Source organism: Oncorhynchus gorbuscha, linkage group LG23 (genome assembly GCF_021184085.1).
Source record: "Oncorhynchus gorbuscha isolate QuinsamMale2020 ecotype Even-year linkage group LG23, OgorEven_v1.0, whole genome shotgun sequence".
NCBI classification, from domain to species: domain Eukaryota; kingdom Metazoa; phylum Chordata; class Actinopteri; order Salmoniformes; family Salmonidae; genus Oncorhynchus; species Oncorhynchus gorbuscha.
The window spans coordinates 19757967-19773724 of record NC_060195.1 but is presented as its reverse complement, the minus strand read 5'-3'; the positions used below and the strand labels follow the sequence as shown (position 1 = coordinate 19773724).

General features: G+C 41.0%; 1 protein-coding gene across 4 annotated transcripts in view; it reads left to right on the top strand.

The window, feature by feature from the left end:
- Positions 1–8736, top strand: part of mbnl3 (muscleblind-like splicing regulator 3) — a 99968-nt gene extending 91232 nt beyond the window's left edge. For 2 of the 4 annotated variants that reach the window (XM_046324245.1, XM_046324240.1), the window contains 2 exons: positions 537–631; positions 4869–8736. In XM_046324245.1, the coding sequence (XP_046180201.1) occupies positions 537–631; positions 4869–4886 (113 nt within the window). In that variant the 3' untranslated portion in view covers positions 4887–8736. Of the gene's footprint in view, positions 1–536; positions 632–4865 lie in introns of all 4 variants that reach the window. The other 2 variants (XM_046324246.1, XM_046324241.1) reach the window with 1 other exon arrangement.
- Positions 8737–15758: the final 7022 nt, after the last annotated feature.

Below are 15758 nucleotides of genomic sequence, written 5' to 3'. Positions count from 1 at the left end.
AGATAATTTTGAGAATATTTCCTCAACATATTAATGTGATTCAGTTATGTGATAAGGATGATAATTGAGTATCATATTATATTAGCTAATGCCTTTACGTTTTTGTGTGAGTCTGTGGTTCACAGAAATAGTATTTTGCTTCTTTTTTCTGTTATTCATTTGCTCCCTCCCTACACATGTACTCCCTCCATCTGAATACAATTATCAGATGCCTTAGTCTGATTCGATTGTATGAAATAGGATTTCTGACATATTTTGTTAACGACTATTAGATTTGAGACAATATTGAATATTGTTCATCAGTTTTAACATAGTTGGTTCTCCTTTAATTGGAATAATTCATGTCATTTAATTTTTCTCTTATTTCATTTGCATGTCTCGGTTCTTGCTGAAACCCCTCACCCCCTGGCAATGTCGTCACATGACTTCTTGCCATGACTTTTACTCCTCTTCCACATTTCGCCATGGTAACCATAACATCCCCCCCTCCCCCCACCCATCCCCCCTGTCTCTCGTCCAACTCGCCTGAATAAAAGTACCCATGATGCACGGTGCCACCACCTCCACTGTTTCGTCGGCCTCGACCCCAGTCACCAATGTTCCTTTCGCAGAATCAGCCTCCTCCAATCAGGTTTGTCCCTTCATTTTGGGTTCTCTCTTTGGTTTCTATCTGTATGGTGTCAGGTCTTTGGCCATTAAGACTCCCATTTTTTATCATTTAATATACATACATACTATATGTGTTTCACATTTCACTTTTTTCAGTCACGTTTTAATGTGACACACTGAAAGTAGATTTTTTGGGGGTGGATTCTGTTGCATTTGGGTCTAGTGTTAAGCCATCTGTGTCACTCTGTCTGTCAAATAAAATACATTTTTATTCGTCACATGCTTCAGAAACAGCAGGTGTAGACTAACAGTTAAATGCTTACTTACAGGCCCTTCCCAAAAATACAGAGATTTTTTTTGTTACTGAAATAATAGAAAAGTAAAACATGTAATAATAGAATTAATAATAAATACACAATGAGTAACGATAGCTTGGTTATATACACGGGGTACCAGCGCCAAGTCAATGTGAAGGGGTACGAGGTAATTGAGGTAGATACAGTATGTACATATAGGTAGGGTTAAAGTGACAGAAAATAAATAGTAGCAGCAGCGTATGTGAAAGAAGTTAGTGGAAAAAGGGTCAATGCACATAGTTAAATAGTTAACCAAATAGCTACCCGGACTAACTATTTAGCAGACTTATGGTTTCAATGTAGAAGCTGTTTAATGTCCTGTTGGTTCCAGACTTGGTGCATCAGTACCTCTTGTCATGCAGTAGCAGAGTGAACAGTCTAGGACTTGGCTGGAGTCTTTGACCATTTTTAAGGACTTCCTCTGACACTGCTTAGTATAGACGACCTGGATTTCCTGTTGATGTGAGCCATGACCAGCCTTTGACCAGAGTGCGATGGGGCGATAGTCATTTAGACAGGTTATCTTGGCATTCTTGGTCATAGGGAATATGATGGTTTGCTTGAAACATGTAGTTATTATAGACTGGGTCAGGGAGAGGTTGAAAATGTCAGTGAAGACACTTGCCAGCTGGTCAGCGCATGCTCGGATTACGCATCCCGGTAATCAGTCTGGCCCTTTCGGCCTTGTGAATGTTAACCTGTTTAAAAGTCTTACTCACAGTGGCTACAGAGAGTGTGATCACACAGTCGTCCGGAGCAGCTGGTGCACTCATGCATGGTTCAGTGTGGCTTTCCTCGAAGCGAACATTGAAGGCATTTAGCTCTTCTGGTAGGCTCATGCCACAGGGTAGCTCGCGTCTGTGTTTCCCTTTGTAATCTGGGATAGTTTGCAAGCCCTGCCAAATCCGACAAGCGTCGAAGCTGGCGTCGTAGGATTCGATCTTAGTCCTATATTGATCCTTTGCCTATTCGATGGTTCATCAGGTAGAGTAAAGCGGTTTCTTATAAGCGTCCAGAATATTGTCCCGCTCCTTGAAAGCGGCAGCTCTAGCGTTTACCATGGCTTCTGGTTGGGACATGTACGTATGGTCACTGTGGAGATGACGTCGTCCATGTACTTATTAATGAAGCCGGTGGTTAATCTCCTCAATGCCATTAGATGAATCCTGGAACATATTCCAACCTGTGCTAGCAAAGCAGTCCTGTAGCTTAGCATCCACTGCATCGGACCACTTCCGTATTAAGCAAGTCACTGTTTGAGGTTTTGCTTGTAAGCAGGAATCAGAAGGATAGTTATGGTCAGATTTTCCAAATGGAGGGGGCAAGGGAGAACTTTGTATGCATTTATATGTGTGGAGTAAAGGTGATCTAAAGTTTTTTTCACGTGTAGTTGCACAGGTGACATTCTGGTAGAAATGAGGTAAAACGATTTAAGTTATTCCTGCATTAAAATCCCTGCTACTAGGAGCGTCGCTTCTGGATGAGCATTTTCTTGTGTGCTTATGGCCCTAAACAGCTCGTTGAGTGCGGTCTTCATGCCAGCATCGGTTTGTGGTGGTAAATAGACAGCTATTAAAAATATAGATGAAAACTCTCTTAGTGAATAGTATGGTCTACAGCTTATCATGAGGTATTATAACTCAAGCATGCAGAACCTCGAGACTTCCTAATATTAGAGCTTGCGCACCAACTGTTGTTAACAAAGAGACACACACCTCCCCCCTTGAGCTTACCCAACTGCTGTTCTGTCCTGATGATGCATAGAAAAAACAATTAGATGTACAGTGCATTCAGAAAGTATTCAGACCCCGTGACATTTTCCAAAATTTGTTATGTTACAGCCTTATTATAAATTGTATTTAACTGTTTTTTCCCCTCATCAATCTACACACAATAACCCATAGTGACAAAGCAAAAACAGGTTTATATATATATATATTTAAAAAAAATGAAAATATCACATTTACATAAGCACATTTGGCAGCGATTACAGGCACACCTGTATTTGGGGAGTTTCTCCCATTCTCTGCAGATCCTCTCAAACTCTGTCAGGTTGGATGGGTTGCGTCGCTGCACAGCTATTTTCAGGTCTCTCCAGAGATCATCGATCTGGTTCAAGTCTGGGCTCTGGCCTGGCCACTCAAGGAAATTCAGAGACTTGTCCCGAAGCCACTCCTGCGTTGTCTTGGCTGTGTGCTTAGGGTCATTGTCCCATTGGAAGGTAAACCTTCGCCCCCAGTCTGAGGTACTGAGTGCTCTGGAGCAGGTTTTCATGCTGCCACCGCCATGCTTCACCGTAGGGATGATGCCAGGTTTCCTCCAGACGTGACGCTTGGCATTTAGGCCAAAGAGTTCCAGCTTGGTTTCATCAGACCAGAGAATCTTGTTTCTCATGGTCTGAGAGTCATTTAGGTGCCTTTTGGCAAACTCCAAGCAGGCTGTCATGTGCCTTTTACTGATGAGTGGCTTCCGTTTAGCCGCTCTACCATAAAGGCTTGATTGGTGGAGTGCTGCAGAGATGTTTGTCCTTCTGGAAGGTTCTCCCATCTCCACAGTGGAACTCTTGAGCTCTGTCAGAGACCATCAGATTCTTGGTCCCCTCCCTGACCAAGGCCCTTCTCCCCCGATTGTTCTATGAAGATTCTTGGTGGTTACAAGCTTCTTCCATTTAAGTTTCAAATGTCAAAAAAAGTGTTTTAGCTTTTTCATTATGGGGTATTGTGTGTAGATTGATGAGTAAAATATTGTATTTAATCTATTTTAGGATAAGGATGTAATGTAACAATATGTGGAAAAAGTCAAGGGGTCTGAATACGTTCCGAATGCACTGTATGTCAATCTGAAGTGTATGCAAATAGATTCTACAAATGGTTAGGCATTTCCAACACTCAAATGCTTCTCAAAAAGACTAAAAGAGAAGTTGTCAATGTTTCCTCAACCAGGAAATACTATCATGCATGTTATTGATGTTAGTTCTGTGTGTACAGTTAAGGACAAGGTGTGCTGCTCTGTTTTGAGCCAGCGGCAGCTTTCTTTTCATACCACACATACTGTACCTCTCCCCATCTTCACAACAACTTTGTCAAAATGACTTGCCCATGATGACTGCCCATCCATGTTACTCCTAGGAGTTCAGCTTCTTCTACTCAATGGTCACACGCTTTATGCACAACTCCAGCTGAGGTTTAGGTCTTAGAGAATGTTTTGAACTAAATACAGTGCTTTTGGTTTCAGACAAGTTTATTGTTAATCACCCATTCTGACACTAACTGTCACTCCTTGTTAAGAGTCTCAATGAGCTCACTGCCTGTGGCTCACTGCCACATGTAGAGTGAGGAATCATCAGCTTACATAGTCATTTTAGCTTCTTGTAAGACAAGAGGCAAATCATTTGTAAAAATAGAGAAGAGTAATGGCCCAAGACAACTGCCCTGAGAAACACTGCACTGTACATATCTGATGTTAGAGAAGCTTCCATTGAAGAACATTCTCTGGGTTATATTGGATAAGTAACATTCCAACCATGTGATAGCAGGTGATGTAAAGCCATTTTCTATAATAACAAATTATGATCAATAACATCCAAGGCTGCACTGAAATCTAACAATACAGCTCCAACTATCATCTTATTATCAATTTATTTTAGCCAATCATCATTCATCTGAGTCAGTGCAGAGCAAGTTGATGCATTACAATACTGTACTACTTTTGGTGAAATGACATTATCCCTCTTTCCAGTTGTTTTCTAGGTTTCATTTCTCCTCTTCCCCTCTCCCTTTCTCTCTCTCCTCTCTCTCTCTCTCCCCCTTTTCTCTCCTCTCTCTCCCCCTTTTCTCTCTGTTTATCTCTCCTCTCTCTCTCTCCCCCTTTTTCTCTCTGTCTCTCTCTCATCTCCTCCAGTAGACCCTTCAGAGGTTCTGAGTGCCGACCCAGTGGACCTTCAGTGCGTCCCCATGGAAGCCCACTTCTGCCCTCTCCCCAAACTCCTGATGGCTGCTCCGGTGGCGCTGAACTCAGTAACCCTCCCGTGAAACCCCAGTTAAAGCACCCGACAACACCATCAAACCCTTAGTCATCCCCAACCAACCAACCCTGCCCCAAAAATACCACAGTCAACTATTTGAATGCAAGAAACATGTGCCTAACCTACAGTGCACCCCAAGTGAGAGGTAGTGTTATCCTCATTAAGGAGGTATTCACATAATAAAGAAGTTGACTTGGTTTTATTGACATTTATCACAGGCAATACTAAAGCTTGGACCCATTACTGTTGATGTAAAGCCAGCCCAGACTGATGCACATTGACTTGAAGGAGCAGACTGAAGGAGAGGCTCCCCAGTTCTTACAGCCATACAAACCCACACCTTTAACACACAAATACACATACACACTAAAAACAGCAAATCCTCTTGGAGACTAAGCTGAGGATATGAGGTGTAAGGTCGTATAATCTTACACAGCTGACTGTTCCCTCAAAGTCAGACAGTCTGGAAAGAAAATGAGTGACAAGTCAGACAAGAAGAAAGAAGTAGTCTGCAGTGCTTGGATCATTCTAGAAGTAGTCTGCAGAGCTTGGATCATTCTAGAAGTAGTTTGCAGAGCTTGGATCATTCTCGAAGTAGTCTGCAGAGCTTGGATCATTCTAGAAGTAGTTTGCAGAGCTTGGATCATTCTAGAAGTAGTTTGCAGTGCTTGGATCATTCTAGAAGTAGTCTGCAGAGGTTGGATCATTCTTGAAGTAGTTTGCAGAGGTTGGATCCTGTAGATCATTCTAGAATGCAATGTCGTTTTCTTCATCTTTTCTTTTTCACTTCAAAGAAATGTGTTGCGTCTCATTTAATGTTTACAGTACGTTTCAAGATGGCTGAAGCTTAAAAGCAGTGTGTTATTATGTGAGCCATTCCCTTAGTTCAGAGAGGCTAAGCTCCTATGGTCCAATTCAAAAATCTCACCCAAGGTCTCATATATGATGTTCATTTGTCTGTGCCTTTTGAGTTCCCAGCTATGTAGGAGATTTGATGTCTTATCCCAAAACAACTGAAGTCAATGACTTAAAACCCAATAGCCTTGATCTCAGACAAAGTATAGAGAAGTGTTTCTATTGACACACAAGTCTATAGCTCCTCCTGTGTATATATTGCCTGTCGAAAGGTCTCTCTGTTCAGGAGGACTAGGTCCTGTGACAAGCTCTCTTCATGAGATGATTTTTGGGTCGTTACACGAATAGAGTGCCTTTCAATTGAACTGTTAGATCACGTACATCGATGCTCTAACTAGTCTCGTCAATCCCAGACCTATAGGGCAACAGCACTGGGAATCATGAAAAAGGACATTGTCCTCTTCAGACAGACCAATCACAAGTTTGGGTAGGCGGGGCTTAGAATGCAGGCAGGAATTGTGAAGAACTCTTACCATGATGGCCTGTAGAGCCAGACATGCCAGAACTTTGCAATTTGAAACCAAAGTTTGCAAGAAAAACCTTTGCAGTGGTTTTAGTGAAGGTAGTTGATGCAAACTAGCCACTTGTGAAATACACTCATTAAAATAACCTCTGTGAGCTCCAACTTGTTAGCTACTATTTTGGGCAACAAGCGAATAAGGCAGTGACGTAAGAAAGAAGGAAATCCCAACTCCACCTTTTACTCTATGTCAAATGGACTTTTGTCTTAGTACAGACGTGTATGCTGGAAGACTGGTGCATTGTGGGAGGCAACCCATCTGTCTAGAGAGGCTATGCTCTAACTTAACAAAACCATTTTCATTCAAATAAGTTGTTTTCTATAAAAATCCACATTTTGCCATGTCCCATGTCTTGTTGGTCCAACTTCTAGGAAGATTTTAACTCACTTAACTGCAAGTTTTTCAGATGTTTTCATGGTCATTTCTGAAGATGTTTGACTTGTTTAATGTAATTCCCCCTCTGACATCATTGAACGTCTGTGCACGCATGATAGAACAGCAATGTACTGCTATTTTATTTTACCATGATGCCGGATGCTCCTCTCCTCCGTTTATTCAACAAAACAAAAACAATAACACCTTTGCTCGGGCCGAAGAATGGCGCTGTTATTCCCTTGTGTGGATTTCAACTTTAAACCTCTTGAGATGGGAAAACATGTTTGTTATGAATTTCAACATGTGCTCCTCATGACAGAATGTTACAATTATGTGAAAGTGATATTTTTGACAAAATTACACTTCCCAAAAGGTCATTCGTGGAAGGGACACATTATTGAAACCAAAAATGAAATTCAATGGCGAAATCGGAAATAATACTTATTAATATTTTTGGAACTTTCTGGAACCACTGCAGAGGCTGCATCAGGGGAGTTGTTTTGCTTGTCTGAAAGGTCTAGCATGCTTACCTGTGTGCCAATGATTCTATAATGGAGGTTTGTCTGTGCCAATCATTGGTGTATACTGTATCCTGAATAGAATTCCCTAACTGTTGTCAGATTGATATCTGAGTGGATGTTTCCCCTTCAATGAGCCGTCTCTTCCTCTGTCAGACGTCAACTAACAGATATTTTTTGGGGTCAATCTCCTGCATTCATAGTAGTATGTTTAAGTAAGTGGTATACATTTTTCTATATGTTGTGTTAAGAATATTTTAATGGAATGGATTTGACAAAAAAAATGTGGTTCTGCAGGGAGTATATTGAGTAAGCTTGAAATTGTTCTGTCTGTAAAACATGTATTTGATCATAGTCACTGTGTCCTTACTTTCAATCATCAGCAGACTTTAAATGCTACAAATATAGTGACCTGGTGGGACAGTACCGACCTAAGTAGAGGAAATAGAAGGAGATAGTGAGAGACTGAAAGAGAAACTGATCAATTCTGGAGTCAAGTATTTGGTCTTAAAATGGTATCCAGAATTATTACAAAATGGAGCAGAATTGCTATGAAAATGGATAGAGAGAATACATTAGCTGATATGTTTAGGTGAGTTTTAATGCGCCTCTCTCACTCGTTTTCAAGTCTTCTGAAACCAATCACTGTCCATACACTGTAATAACTGACTTTTCAGTCTTTTCAAAACAGATGCTATGTTGACTAGCACTGCCTGTCTGGCGCCATTGATCGGTCGTGTCTCTGTAGTTTCTTCTTTGAAACAGCTGTGTTGTCTCATCTTTTGATGAGATAAAAAAAAAGTAATCAGCCTGAGTGGGTGGTGTGTTTAAATGTTTTAATTAATGACACTGAATCACTGAGTTGGACGTGGAAATGTTGAGACGTTTTCCACATCTTGGGGGAAATGGATATTGACAGGAAGCTATTCATGTTTAAGTCATGTCATTTACGTGGTGAATGTATCTAATAGCGCAAAAGTCGAACGGCATGTTGAAATGTAATGATTCACTATATAGGCTATTTCTATTAAGAGGTCAAATGCAAACCACGTTAAGAAAACATACTGTGTTAAGAAATGTTTTAAGTATGTGTGTGTATTGTTATATAGGTTTATGTTTAAATGTGTGAGTACTTTCAGAAATATCTTTGGACAAGTGTGGTCCTTTCTTTGATGCATTCAGATGCATATTAGAAATGGTCCTCTCTTAATCAATGAAATTGATATTAGAATGTCTAGACATATTCATTTTGTCTAAATTGTATAGCTTTGAAAGACTTGCGTTGCCCAGCCAAGATGAAAATCTATCTTCTCCCCCCCCCCCCCCCTCTCTATGTCACATCATTATGCCTTCTCCAACTGCTATCCAGCTGGAAATAACAAAATACTTGATTTAAGAAAAATAAAATGTGCCTCGTGGGGGGGCGTTAGCATTTTAAGTAAACGTACATGTTTAAGAGGTGTGTTTTCCTTGTACAACATAGTTAACTAGAGTAATTGTAGTGTTGTTGGTACAAATATATTATTCTTTCTTTCTTCATCCTTCACTATTATGTTCCAAAGTTTCTCCCTCTCTAAATGGTACTTCATCCAATTTCCGTCACATTTTTAGTCTTTATTCCTAAATCACAATATCAAAGATGTGACTATTTATGGACAGCACTGTTAGTGGTATTTTCACCCATTTAGATTTGTTTTTATTGTTTATTCGACATTTGAAAAAAGTCATAGCATGAAAATAAGATAATCTTCATTGATACTTAATTAATAGTTTGTGTAGTTTCCATTTAAGAAAAACTAAAAATAGAAATTATATAAAAAAATATATACATTTGTATCTATACAATGATAGATTCATTGTTACTTATTAATAGTACGTCGTTGTTGTTGTTGTTGCTGTGGCAACAGAACGACAACATGGCTACCTTTGTCAATCTTAATTGTGAATTTTTTCACATATGAATTGAAATAATGTACAACATTAACTTATTCAGAAAGGGAATGTCTAGTTAGATTGTCTTGGATTGCAAGATGATTGAATATTTTGTAAGAAAAAGTCAAGTTAAATCCTTAATGTCCAAAGGTCCTCTGGGGAGATCAGGTGTTTTGTTTGTGTATCTTTTGGATGTGATTCGTTTTTATTTCTGTATTTTTTTTTTTTTGGAGAGTAAGAACGCATCTCAGCTTTTAAAATGATCACCTTAAATACCAGGAGGGTAAAGAGACTTTGGGACTGGATACAAGATTGAAATAGTTCTGCTAAATTGAGTCATTATAGACTTATGACCTGATTTGATTTGCTGTTTTTGATCACCACATTACATTGGAGTTGAACTTGCCCATACATGCTGTACAGAAATTGATATGCGTCGTCTCTGCATTGTATTGCCAACAATTTTCACCTAGGCTCATAGGCTTATACTATAGGCCTTCTGTCCACCTGGACAGGATGTGCTGATGTCACCGAGCTCTTGGATTGGTCCTCAGTATGAAGTCTCTTTCCCCCTGTGGCCTGCCCAGCTGTGCTGGGAGATGTTGATGCTCGCTGGAGCTTTAAGGGATTCAACCGGTGTACGAATGTGTGATATTCACCTCGTTTGCACTTATGTACATAAGTAAGTCAAAATATTCTGAATTTATTTTGAATAAATATAGAGAAAAGAACTGATAAAAAAAATCTAATTTACTGTATTGTTAAGAAATACAGATAAACAATTATCATTTTAATACAGTGTAACAAAAGAGAGTTGTTTTTGAGGGATGTGTCTTTGGTTTTGTTATATATGTGCCCTGCTCCTATCAAAACATGATGGTGCCTCTGTTAAGAGAAAACAGAATGTGTCAAAAAGAAGCTTTGTAGTTTGCCATACTTTATAGAAGCACATTTAGAAGTCCAGCTATGTCTGATCCTGAACCAGTTTAGTTATATATATCTATATATATATATATATATATTTAGTTAGAACTATATGCATATAGTTAGAACTAATAGAACTATATGCATATAGTTAGAACTAATAGAACTATATGCATATAGTTAGAACTAATATAACTATATGCATATAGTTAGAACTTATAGAACTATATGCATATAGTTAGAACTAATAGAACTATATGCATATAGTTAGAACTAATAGAACTATATGCATATAGTTAGAACTAATAGAACTATATGCATATAATTAGAACTAATAGAACTATATGCATATTCCTTTTAGTAAACAAATGAATGATATTTACATTTCCATCAGGTGTTCACATGTTTGATGACACAGTGACACAGTAAATCAGAATGGTAGTTTACATAAAACTAGGGTTGCAAAGCTACCGGTAATTTAACGAAGTTACTGGAATCTTCTGTATTTTTTGGTAATTAACAGGTAATATATGGCAATCTCTGATAACTTTGGTCATTTATACTTGAATACGTTTTTAAAAACGTATTCATATATAGTTTTCATATTGTCCATTAGTTTCTAGCAGATATGATTCAAGAGGACATTTATTCAATTAGAATGTAATCAACAATGGCATTATTTTCAATTAACTCAATTCAATTAATTAATGCTTCTAACTATTGACTAAACTGACACCAGTTTAGCTACAAAACATTTACAACAAAGACATATTGACATAGTCTTGTAAAATAATTAAAAGTGTGTAAAACATATAGAAAGGATTAATGCTTAAACCCTCATATTAAACACCAGTGGTATTGATGGTTTATATTTAGAATGTTTTACAACTTTACCATTGTATTTTTTTAAATATTAAAATCTTCTTACTTGATTGTTATATATTTGACATGTGATAAGGCCACACAGAGGGCCAGAGATCATAACAGACACCTGTGGTCATCTGAAGTACCCAGAAGGGCCACTAGATGTTTTTTGATCATTTACATTAAATCCTTGAAATTTACCAAATTTCAGGTAGTTTACTGGTAAACTTTGAAATTGTAATGTAATATACCCTTCCTTTGCAACCCTATATAAAACTAGATTGGCTTCAAGATCAAACTGTGTTAGGATTTTCTACACTATCAGTCCCATCATTCTGCATGCTGTCTGTCTAGGAAATGACATCCGCTGACAGTCAGAAAATAATGGATGTCAGGTGTGCGCAAAAACAGGAAATAATTTGCTAGTCGTGTGTATTTGGTTTGTGAGAAGGTATTTTTTTTTTACTCAATGTCATTATCCAAAAAACAATCAATCTGAATTCTCCACAGGATTTTAGTCAGATCTGGATCAAAAAAAACTGGTTTTACTACAATCACACACACTTGCGAAACAAACATCCCTGACGAAAACTTCTGTTCATGCGAACTTGTACATTTAATGCTCTTCAATTGCTTTGGAAGCCAATCATTTTGTTGCCATGGCACTTGTCCTAGAGGTGGTGGAGGGACTGGGTCTCAGTGGATTGGTCCAAGGCCTTTCCACTGTAAACAGAGGAGAGGACAGCCTTCCTGTAGACTGGGGATAAGACTGGGGGTCAAGGCTCCCAAACTTTTAACAACTGATTCAAAGATCAGTTTCATGATGTACATCTGTGCGTGTTGATGTGAAAGCAAAAACATAACATCTCATTCATGGCAAGTGACCACAGAATTTGTCCCTTTAATTTAAATAACTATTAGTTGCTTTGGGTGCTTTCTTGGATATTAGTTGCCTGTTTCTGCTTGCTTGGCAAGCAAAGCCAAGGAGTGAACAAACTTGCACACAGGTAAAATATTGGGTTTGTTTAAAAGCATTTCCGTTGGAGAGAAGGCTGTCCATTATGCTCCTCTCTCCCCCACTCTAGGACAAAAGTGAAATTGACTGCTTTGATTCCTGGTATGAAAATGCTTCTCTTTCACTTTCTATTTAGCTTGTTGTGCTTGTACGTGCTAGAGAACTGTGCTACATGCCAATTATTTTTGCTATGTATAAATATATAGGTATACATACACATATGACTTATGTTATTTTTGTTTTACCTTTTAATAAAGCACTTAATTGGTGATCTATCTTTTTGGTCTGTGTGTGTTGTTTTTCTTCTTCATTCAGTACATACTAAAGTGGTAGGAACTAAAAGAAAACACTTGGATATTATGAGGAAATGATCAGAACGAAGTTGAGGACCCAATATTTCATCTGACACAAGACCCAATTCAAACACTTGATTTTTATTTGCATATCACTTATTTTTTATGTAACCTTTATTTTAGCAGGGAGTCAGTCCCATGAGAGATGGCAGGGTGAAAGAGCAAGAGGGAGAAGGGGTAAGGAAGAGAATGATCACAGAGAAATTAGAGAGAAGAAAGAAAGAGAGGTGTATGGAATAAGGATAAACAGGCTGGAGTTGGCATTAATTCAAATGCTTAAATGCTTCAAACTTGTATCAAGGGGGCTTTGTGACTTATGGTTGTTTAGGGTGCCAATTAACCAGCAAAGATACAGCATTAATTGGCTTTAGTGGGTGGAGGAGAGTTGAGACAGGTTAGCTGATGTTTTGCCAATGTCAGAGGTATAGCAGCCTTCGACACTGTGAACCATCAGATCCTCCTCTCCACCCTCAGGGCTGGGTGTCTCAGGCTCTATCAGATCCTCCTCTCCACCCTCAGGACTGGGTGTCTCAGGCTCTATCAGATCCTCCTCTCCACCCTCTCAGGGCTGTGTGTCTCAGGCTCTGTCAGATCCTCCTCTCCACCCTCTCAGGGCTGGGTGTCTCAGGCTCTATCAGATCCTCCTCTCCACCCTCAGGACTGGGTGTCTCAGGCTCTATCAGATCCTCCTCTCCACCCTCAGGACTGGGTGTCTCAGGCTCTATCAGATCCTCCTCTCCACCCTCTCAGGGCTGTGTGTCTCAGGCTCTGTCAGATCCTCCTCTCCACCCTCTCAGGGCTGGGTGTCTCAGGCTCTATCAGATCCTCCTCTCCACCCTCAGGACTGGGTGTCTCAGGCTCTATCAGATCCTCCTCTCCACCCTCTCAGGGCTGGGTGTCTCAGGCTCTATCAGATCCTCCTCTCCACCCTCAGGGCTGGGTGTCTCAGGCTCTATCAGATCCTCCTCTCCACCCTCTCAGGGCTGGGTGTCTCAGGATCTATCAGATCCTCCTCTCCACCCTCTCAGGGCTGGGTGTCTCAGGCTTTATCAGATCCTCCTCTCCACCCTCAGGGCTGGTTGTCTCAGGCTCTATCAGATCCTCCTTTCCACCCTCTCAGGACTGGGTGTCTCAGGCTCTATCAGATCCTCCTCTCCACCCTCTCAGGACTGGGTGTCTCAGGCTCTATCAGATCCTCCTCTCCACCCTCTCAGGACTGGGTGTCTCAGGCTCTATCAGATCCTCCTCTCCACCCTCTCAGGACTGGGTGTCTCAGGCTCTATCAGATCCTCCTCTCCACCCTCAGGGCTGGGTGTCTCAGGCTCTATCAGATCCTCCTCTCCACCCTCTCAGGGCTAGGCATCTCGGGCTCTATCAGATCCTCCTCTCCACCCTCTCAGGGCTAGGCATCTCGGGCTCTATCAGATCCTCCTCTCCACCCTCTCAGGGCTAGGCATCTCAGGCTGTGCACACTCTTGGATTGCATCATACCTGACATATCGCTCTTACCAGGTGTCATGGAGAGGATCTGTGTCTGTACCACATGCTCACACTACTGGTGTCATCCAGGACTTGTTTCTAGGCCCTCTCCTCTTCTCTCTATACCCCAAGTTACTCGGCTCCGTCACCAAGTCACTCGGCTTCCCCCCTTCTGACACTCAGGTGACTGGAAGACCTCTCAGCTTTGATGTCGGCCCACCACCTCAAGCTCAACCTCAACAAGCTCTTCTTCCAGGGAAAGGCCTGCCCCCTCAAGATCCTTCCATCACGGTTTGACAACTCCTCAGTGTCCCCCTACCAGAATGCAAATAACCTTGGCGGGAACCCCTGTTGTTCTCTGCAAACATCAAAACAGTGACTTGCTACTGCAGGTTCATGCACTACAACATGTGTAGAACCTTTCCTCACACAGAAAGCTGCTCAGGTCCTAATCCAGGCACTTGAAATCTCCCGTCTGGACTGCAACTCTCTGTTTGCTGGGGTCCCCACTTGTACCATCAAACGCCTGCAACTCCACAGCTGCCTGGTGTTCCACCTTCCGTAGTTCTCCTATGTAATCCCGCTCCTCCGCACACTCCACTTGCATCCAGTCGAAGCTCACATCCATTTGACCTCCATCTTGCCTACAGAGCAGCAAGGGGAACAGGGGTTCAGCTCCCGCTCAGCCCAGTCAAAGCTCTTCTCTGTCCTGGCACCCCAATGGTGGAACGAGCCTCCCCCAAACTTTAGGACAGTGGATTGATTACCTGACCATCTTCCGAAAATGTCTGAAACCCTACATCTTCATAGAGTATCTTAAATAAGTCTCACCGCGCCCCCCAAATTATGGTGTTTTTGTTCCATAAACCTCAGAGCAACTGTTCACTAATACTTTATCTGGTTCTTATGACACAATGCAGAAATGTGCTTTCTTCAGCTGTCATTAAAGAGAAATGTTTATTCAGCTGTCCTATCTGGTGTAATTCTCCTGTCGTATCTAGTGTCCTGTGTGAACTTAAGTATGCTCCCTCTAATTCTCCCATCTCTCCTTCTCTTTCTCTCTCCTCTCCCAGAGGGCCTGAGCTCTAGGACCATGCCTCAGGACTACCTGGCCTGATGTCTCCTGGCTCTCCCCATCCTCAGTCCACCTGGTCGTGCTGCTGATCCAGTTTCTTTTTTTTGTGCCTGTGGCTATGGAACCTGGACCTTTTACCGGATGTGCTATCTTGCCCTGGACCTGCTGTTTTTGACCCTCTCTCAACCTCTCCTGCTCCCTCTCTCTCTCTCTCTCTCTCTCCCTACCACACCTGCTGTCTCTACTTCTGAATGCTCGGCTATGAAAAGCCAACTGACATTTACTCCTGAGGTGCTAACCTTTTGCACCATCTACAACCACTGTGATTATTATTTGACCCTGCTGATCATCTATTAACGTTTGAATGTAATGAAGAACGATCTGGCCTTAATGGTCAAGTACTTGCGGTACCGGAGCGCCAAGTCTAGGTCCAAGAGGCATCTAAACAGCCTCTACCCCCAAGCCATAAGACTCCTGAACAGCTAATCAAATGGCTACCCCCCCCCCCCCCACACACACACCTATTCTACGCTGCTGCTACTCTCTTATTATCTATGCATAGTCACTTTAAAAACTCTACCTACATGTACATATTACCTCGACACCGACACATTGCCTCTGTACCGGTACCTCCTGTATATATGTTATTTACTGCTGCTCTTTAATTATTTTAATTATTTATTCCTTTTTTTGTCTCTGTATTTTCTTAAAACTGCATTGTTGGTTAAGGGCTTGTAAGTAAGCATACCTGTTATATTCAGCGCATGTGACAAATAAAATTGGATTTGATACTCTTAT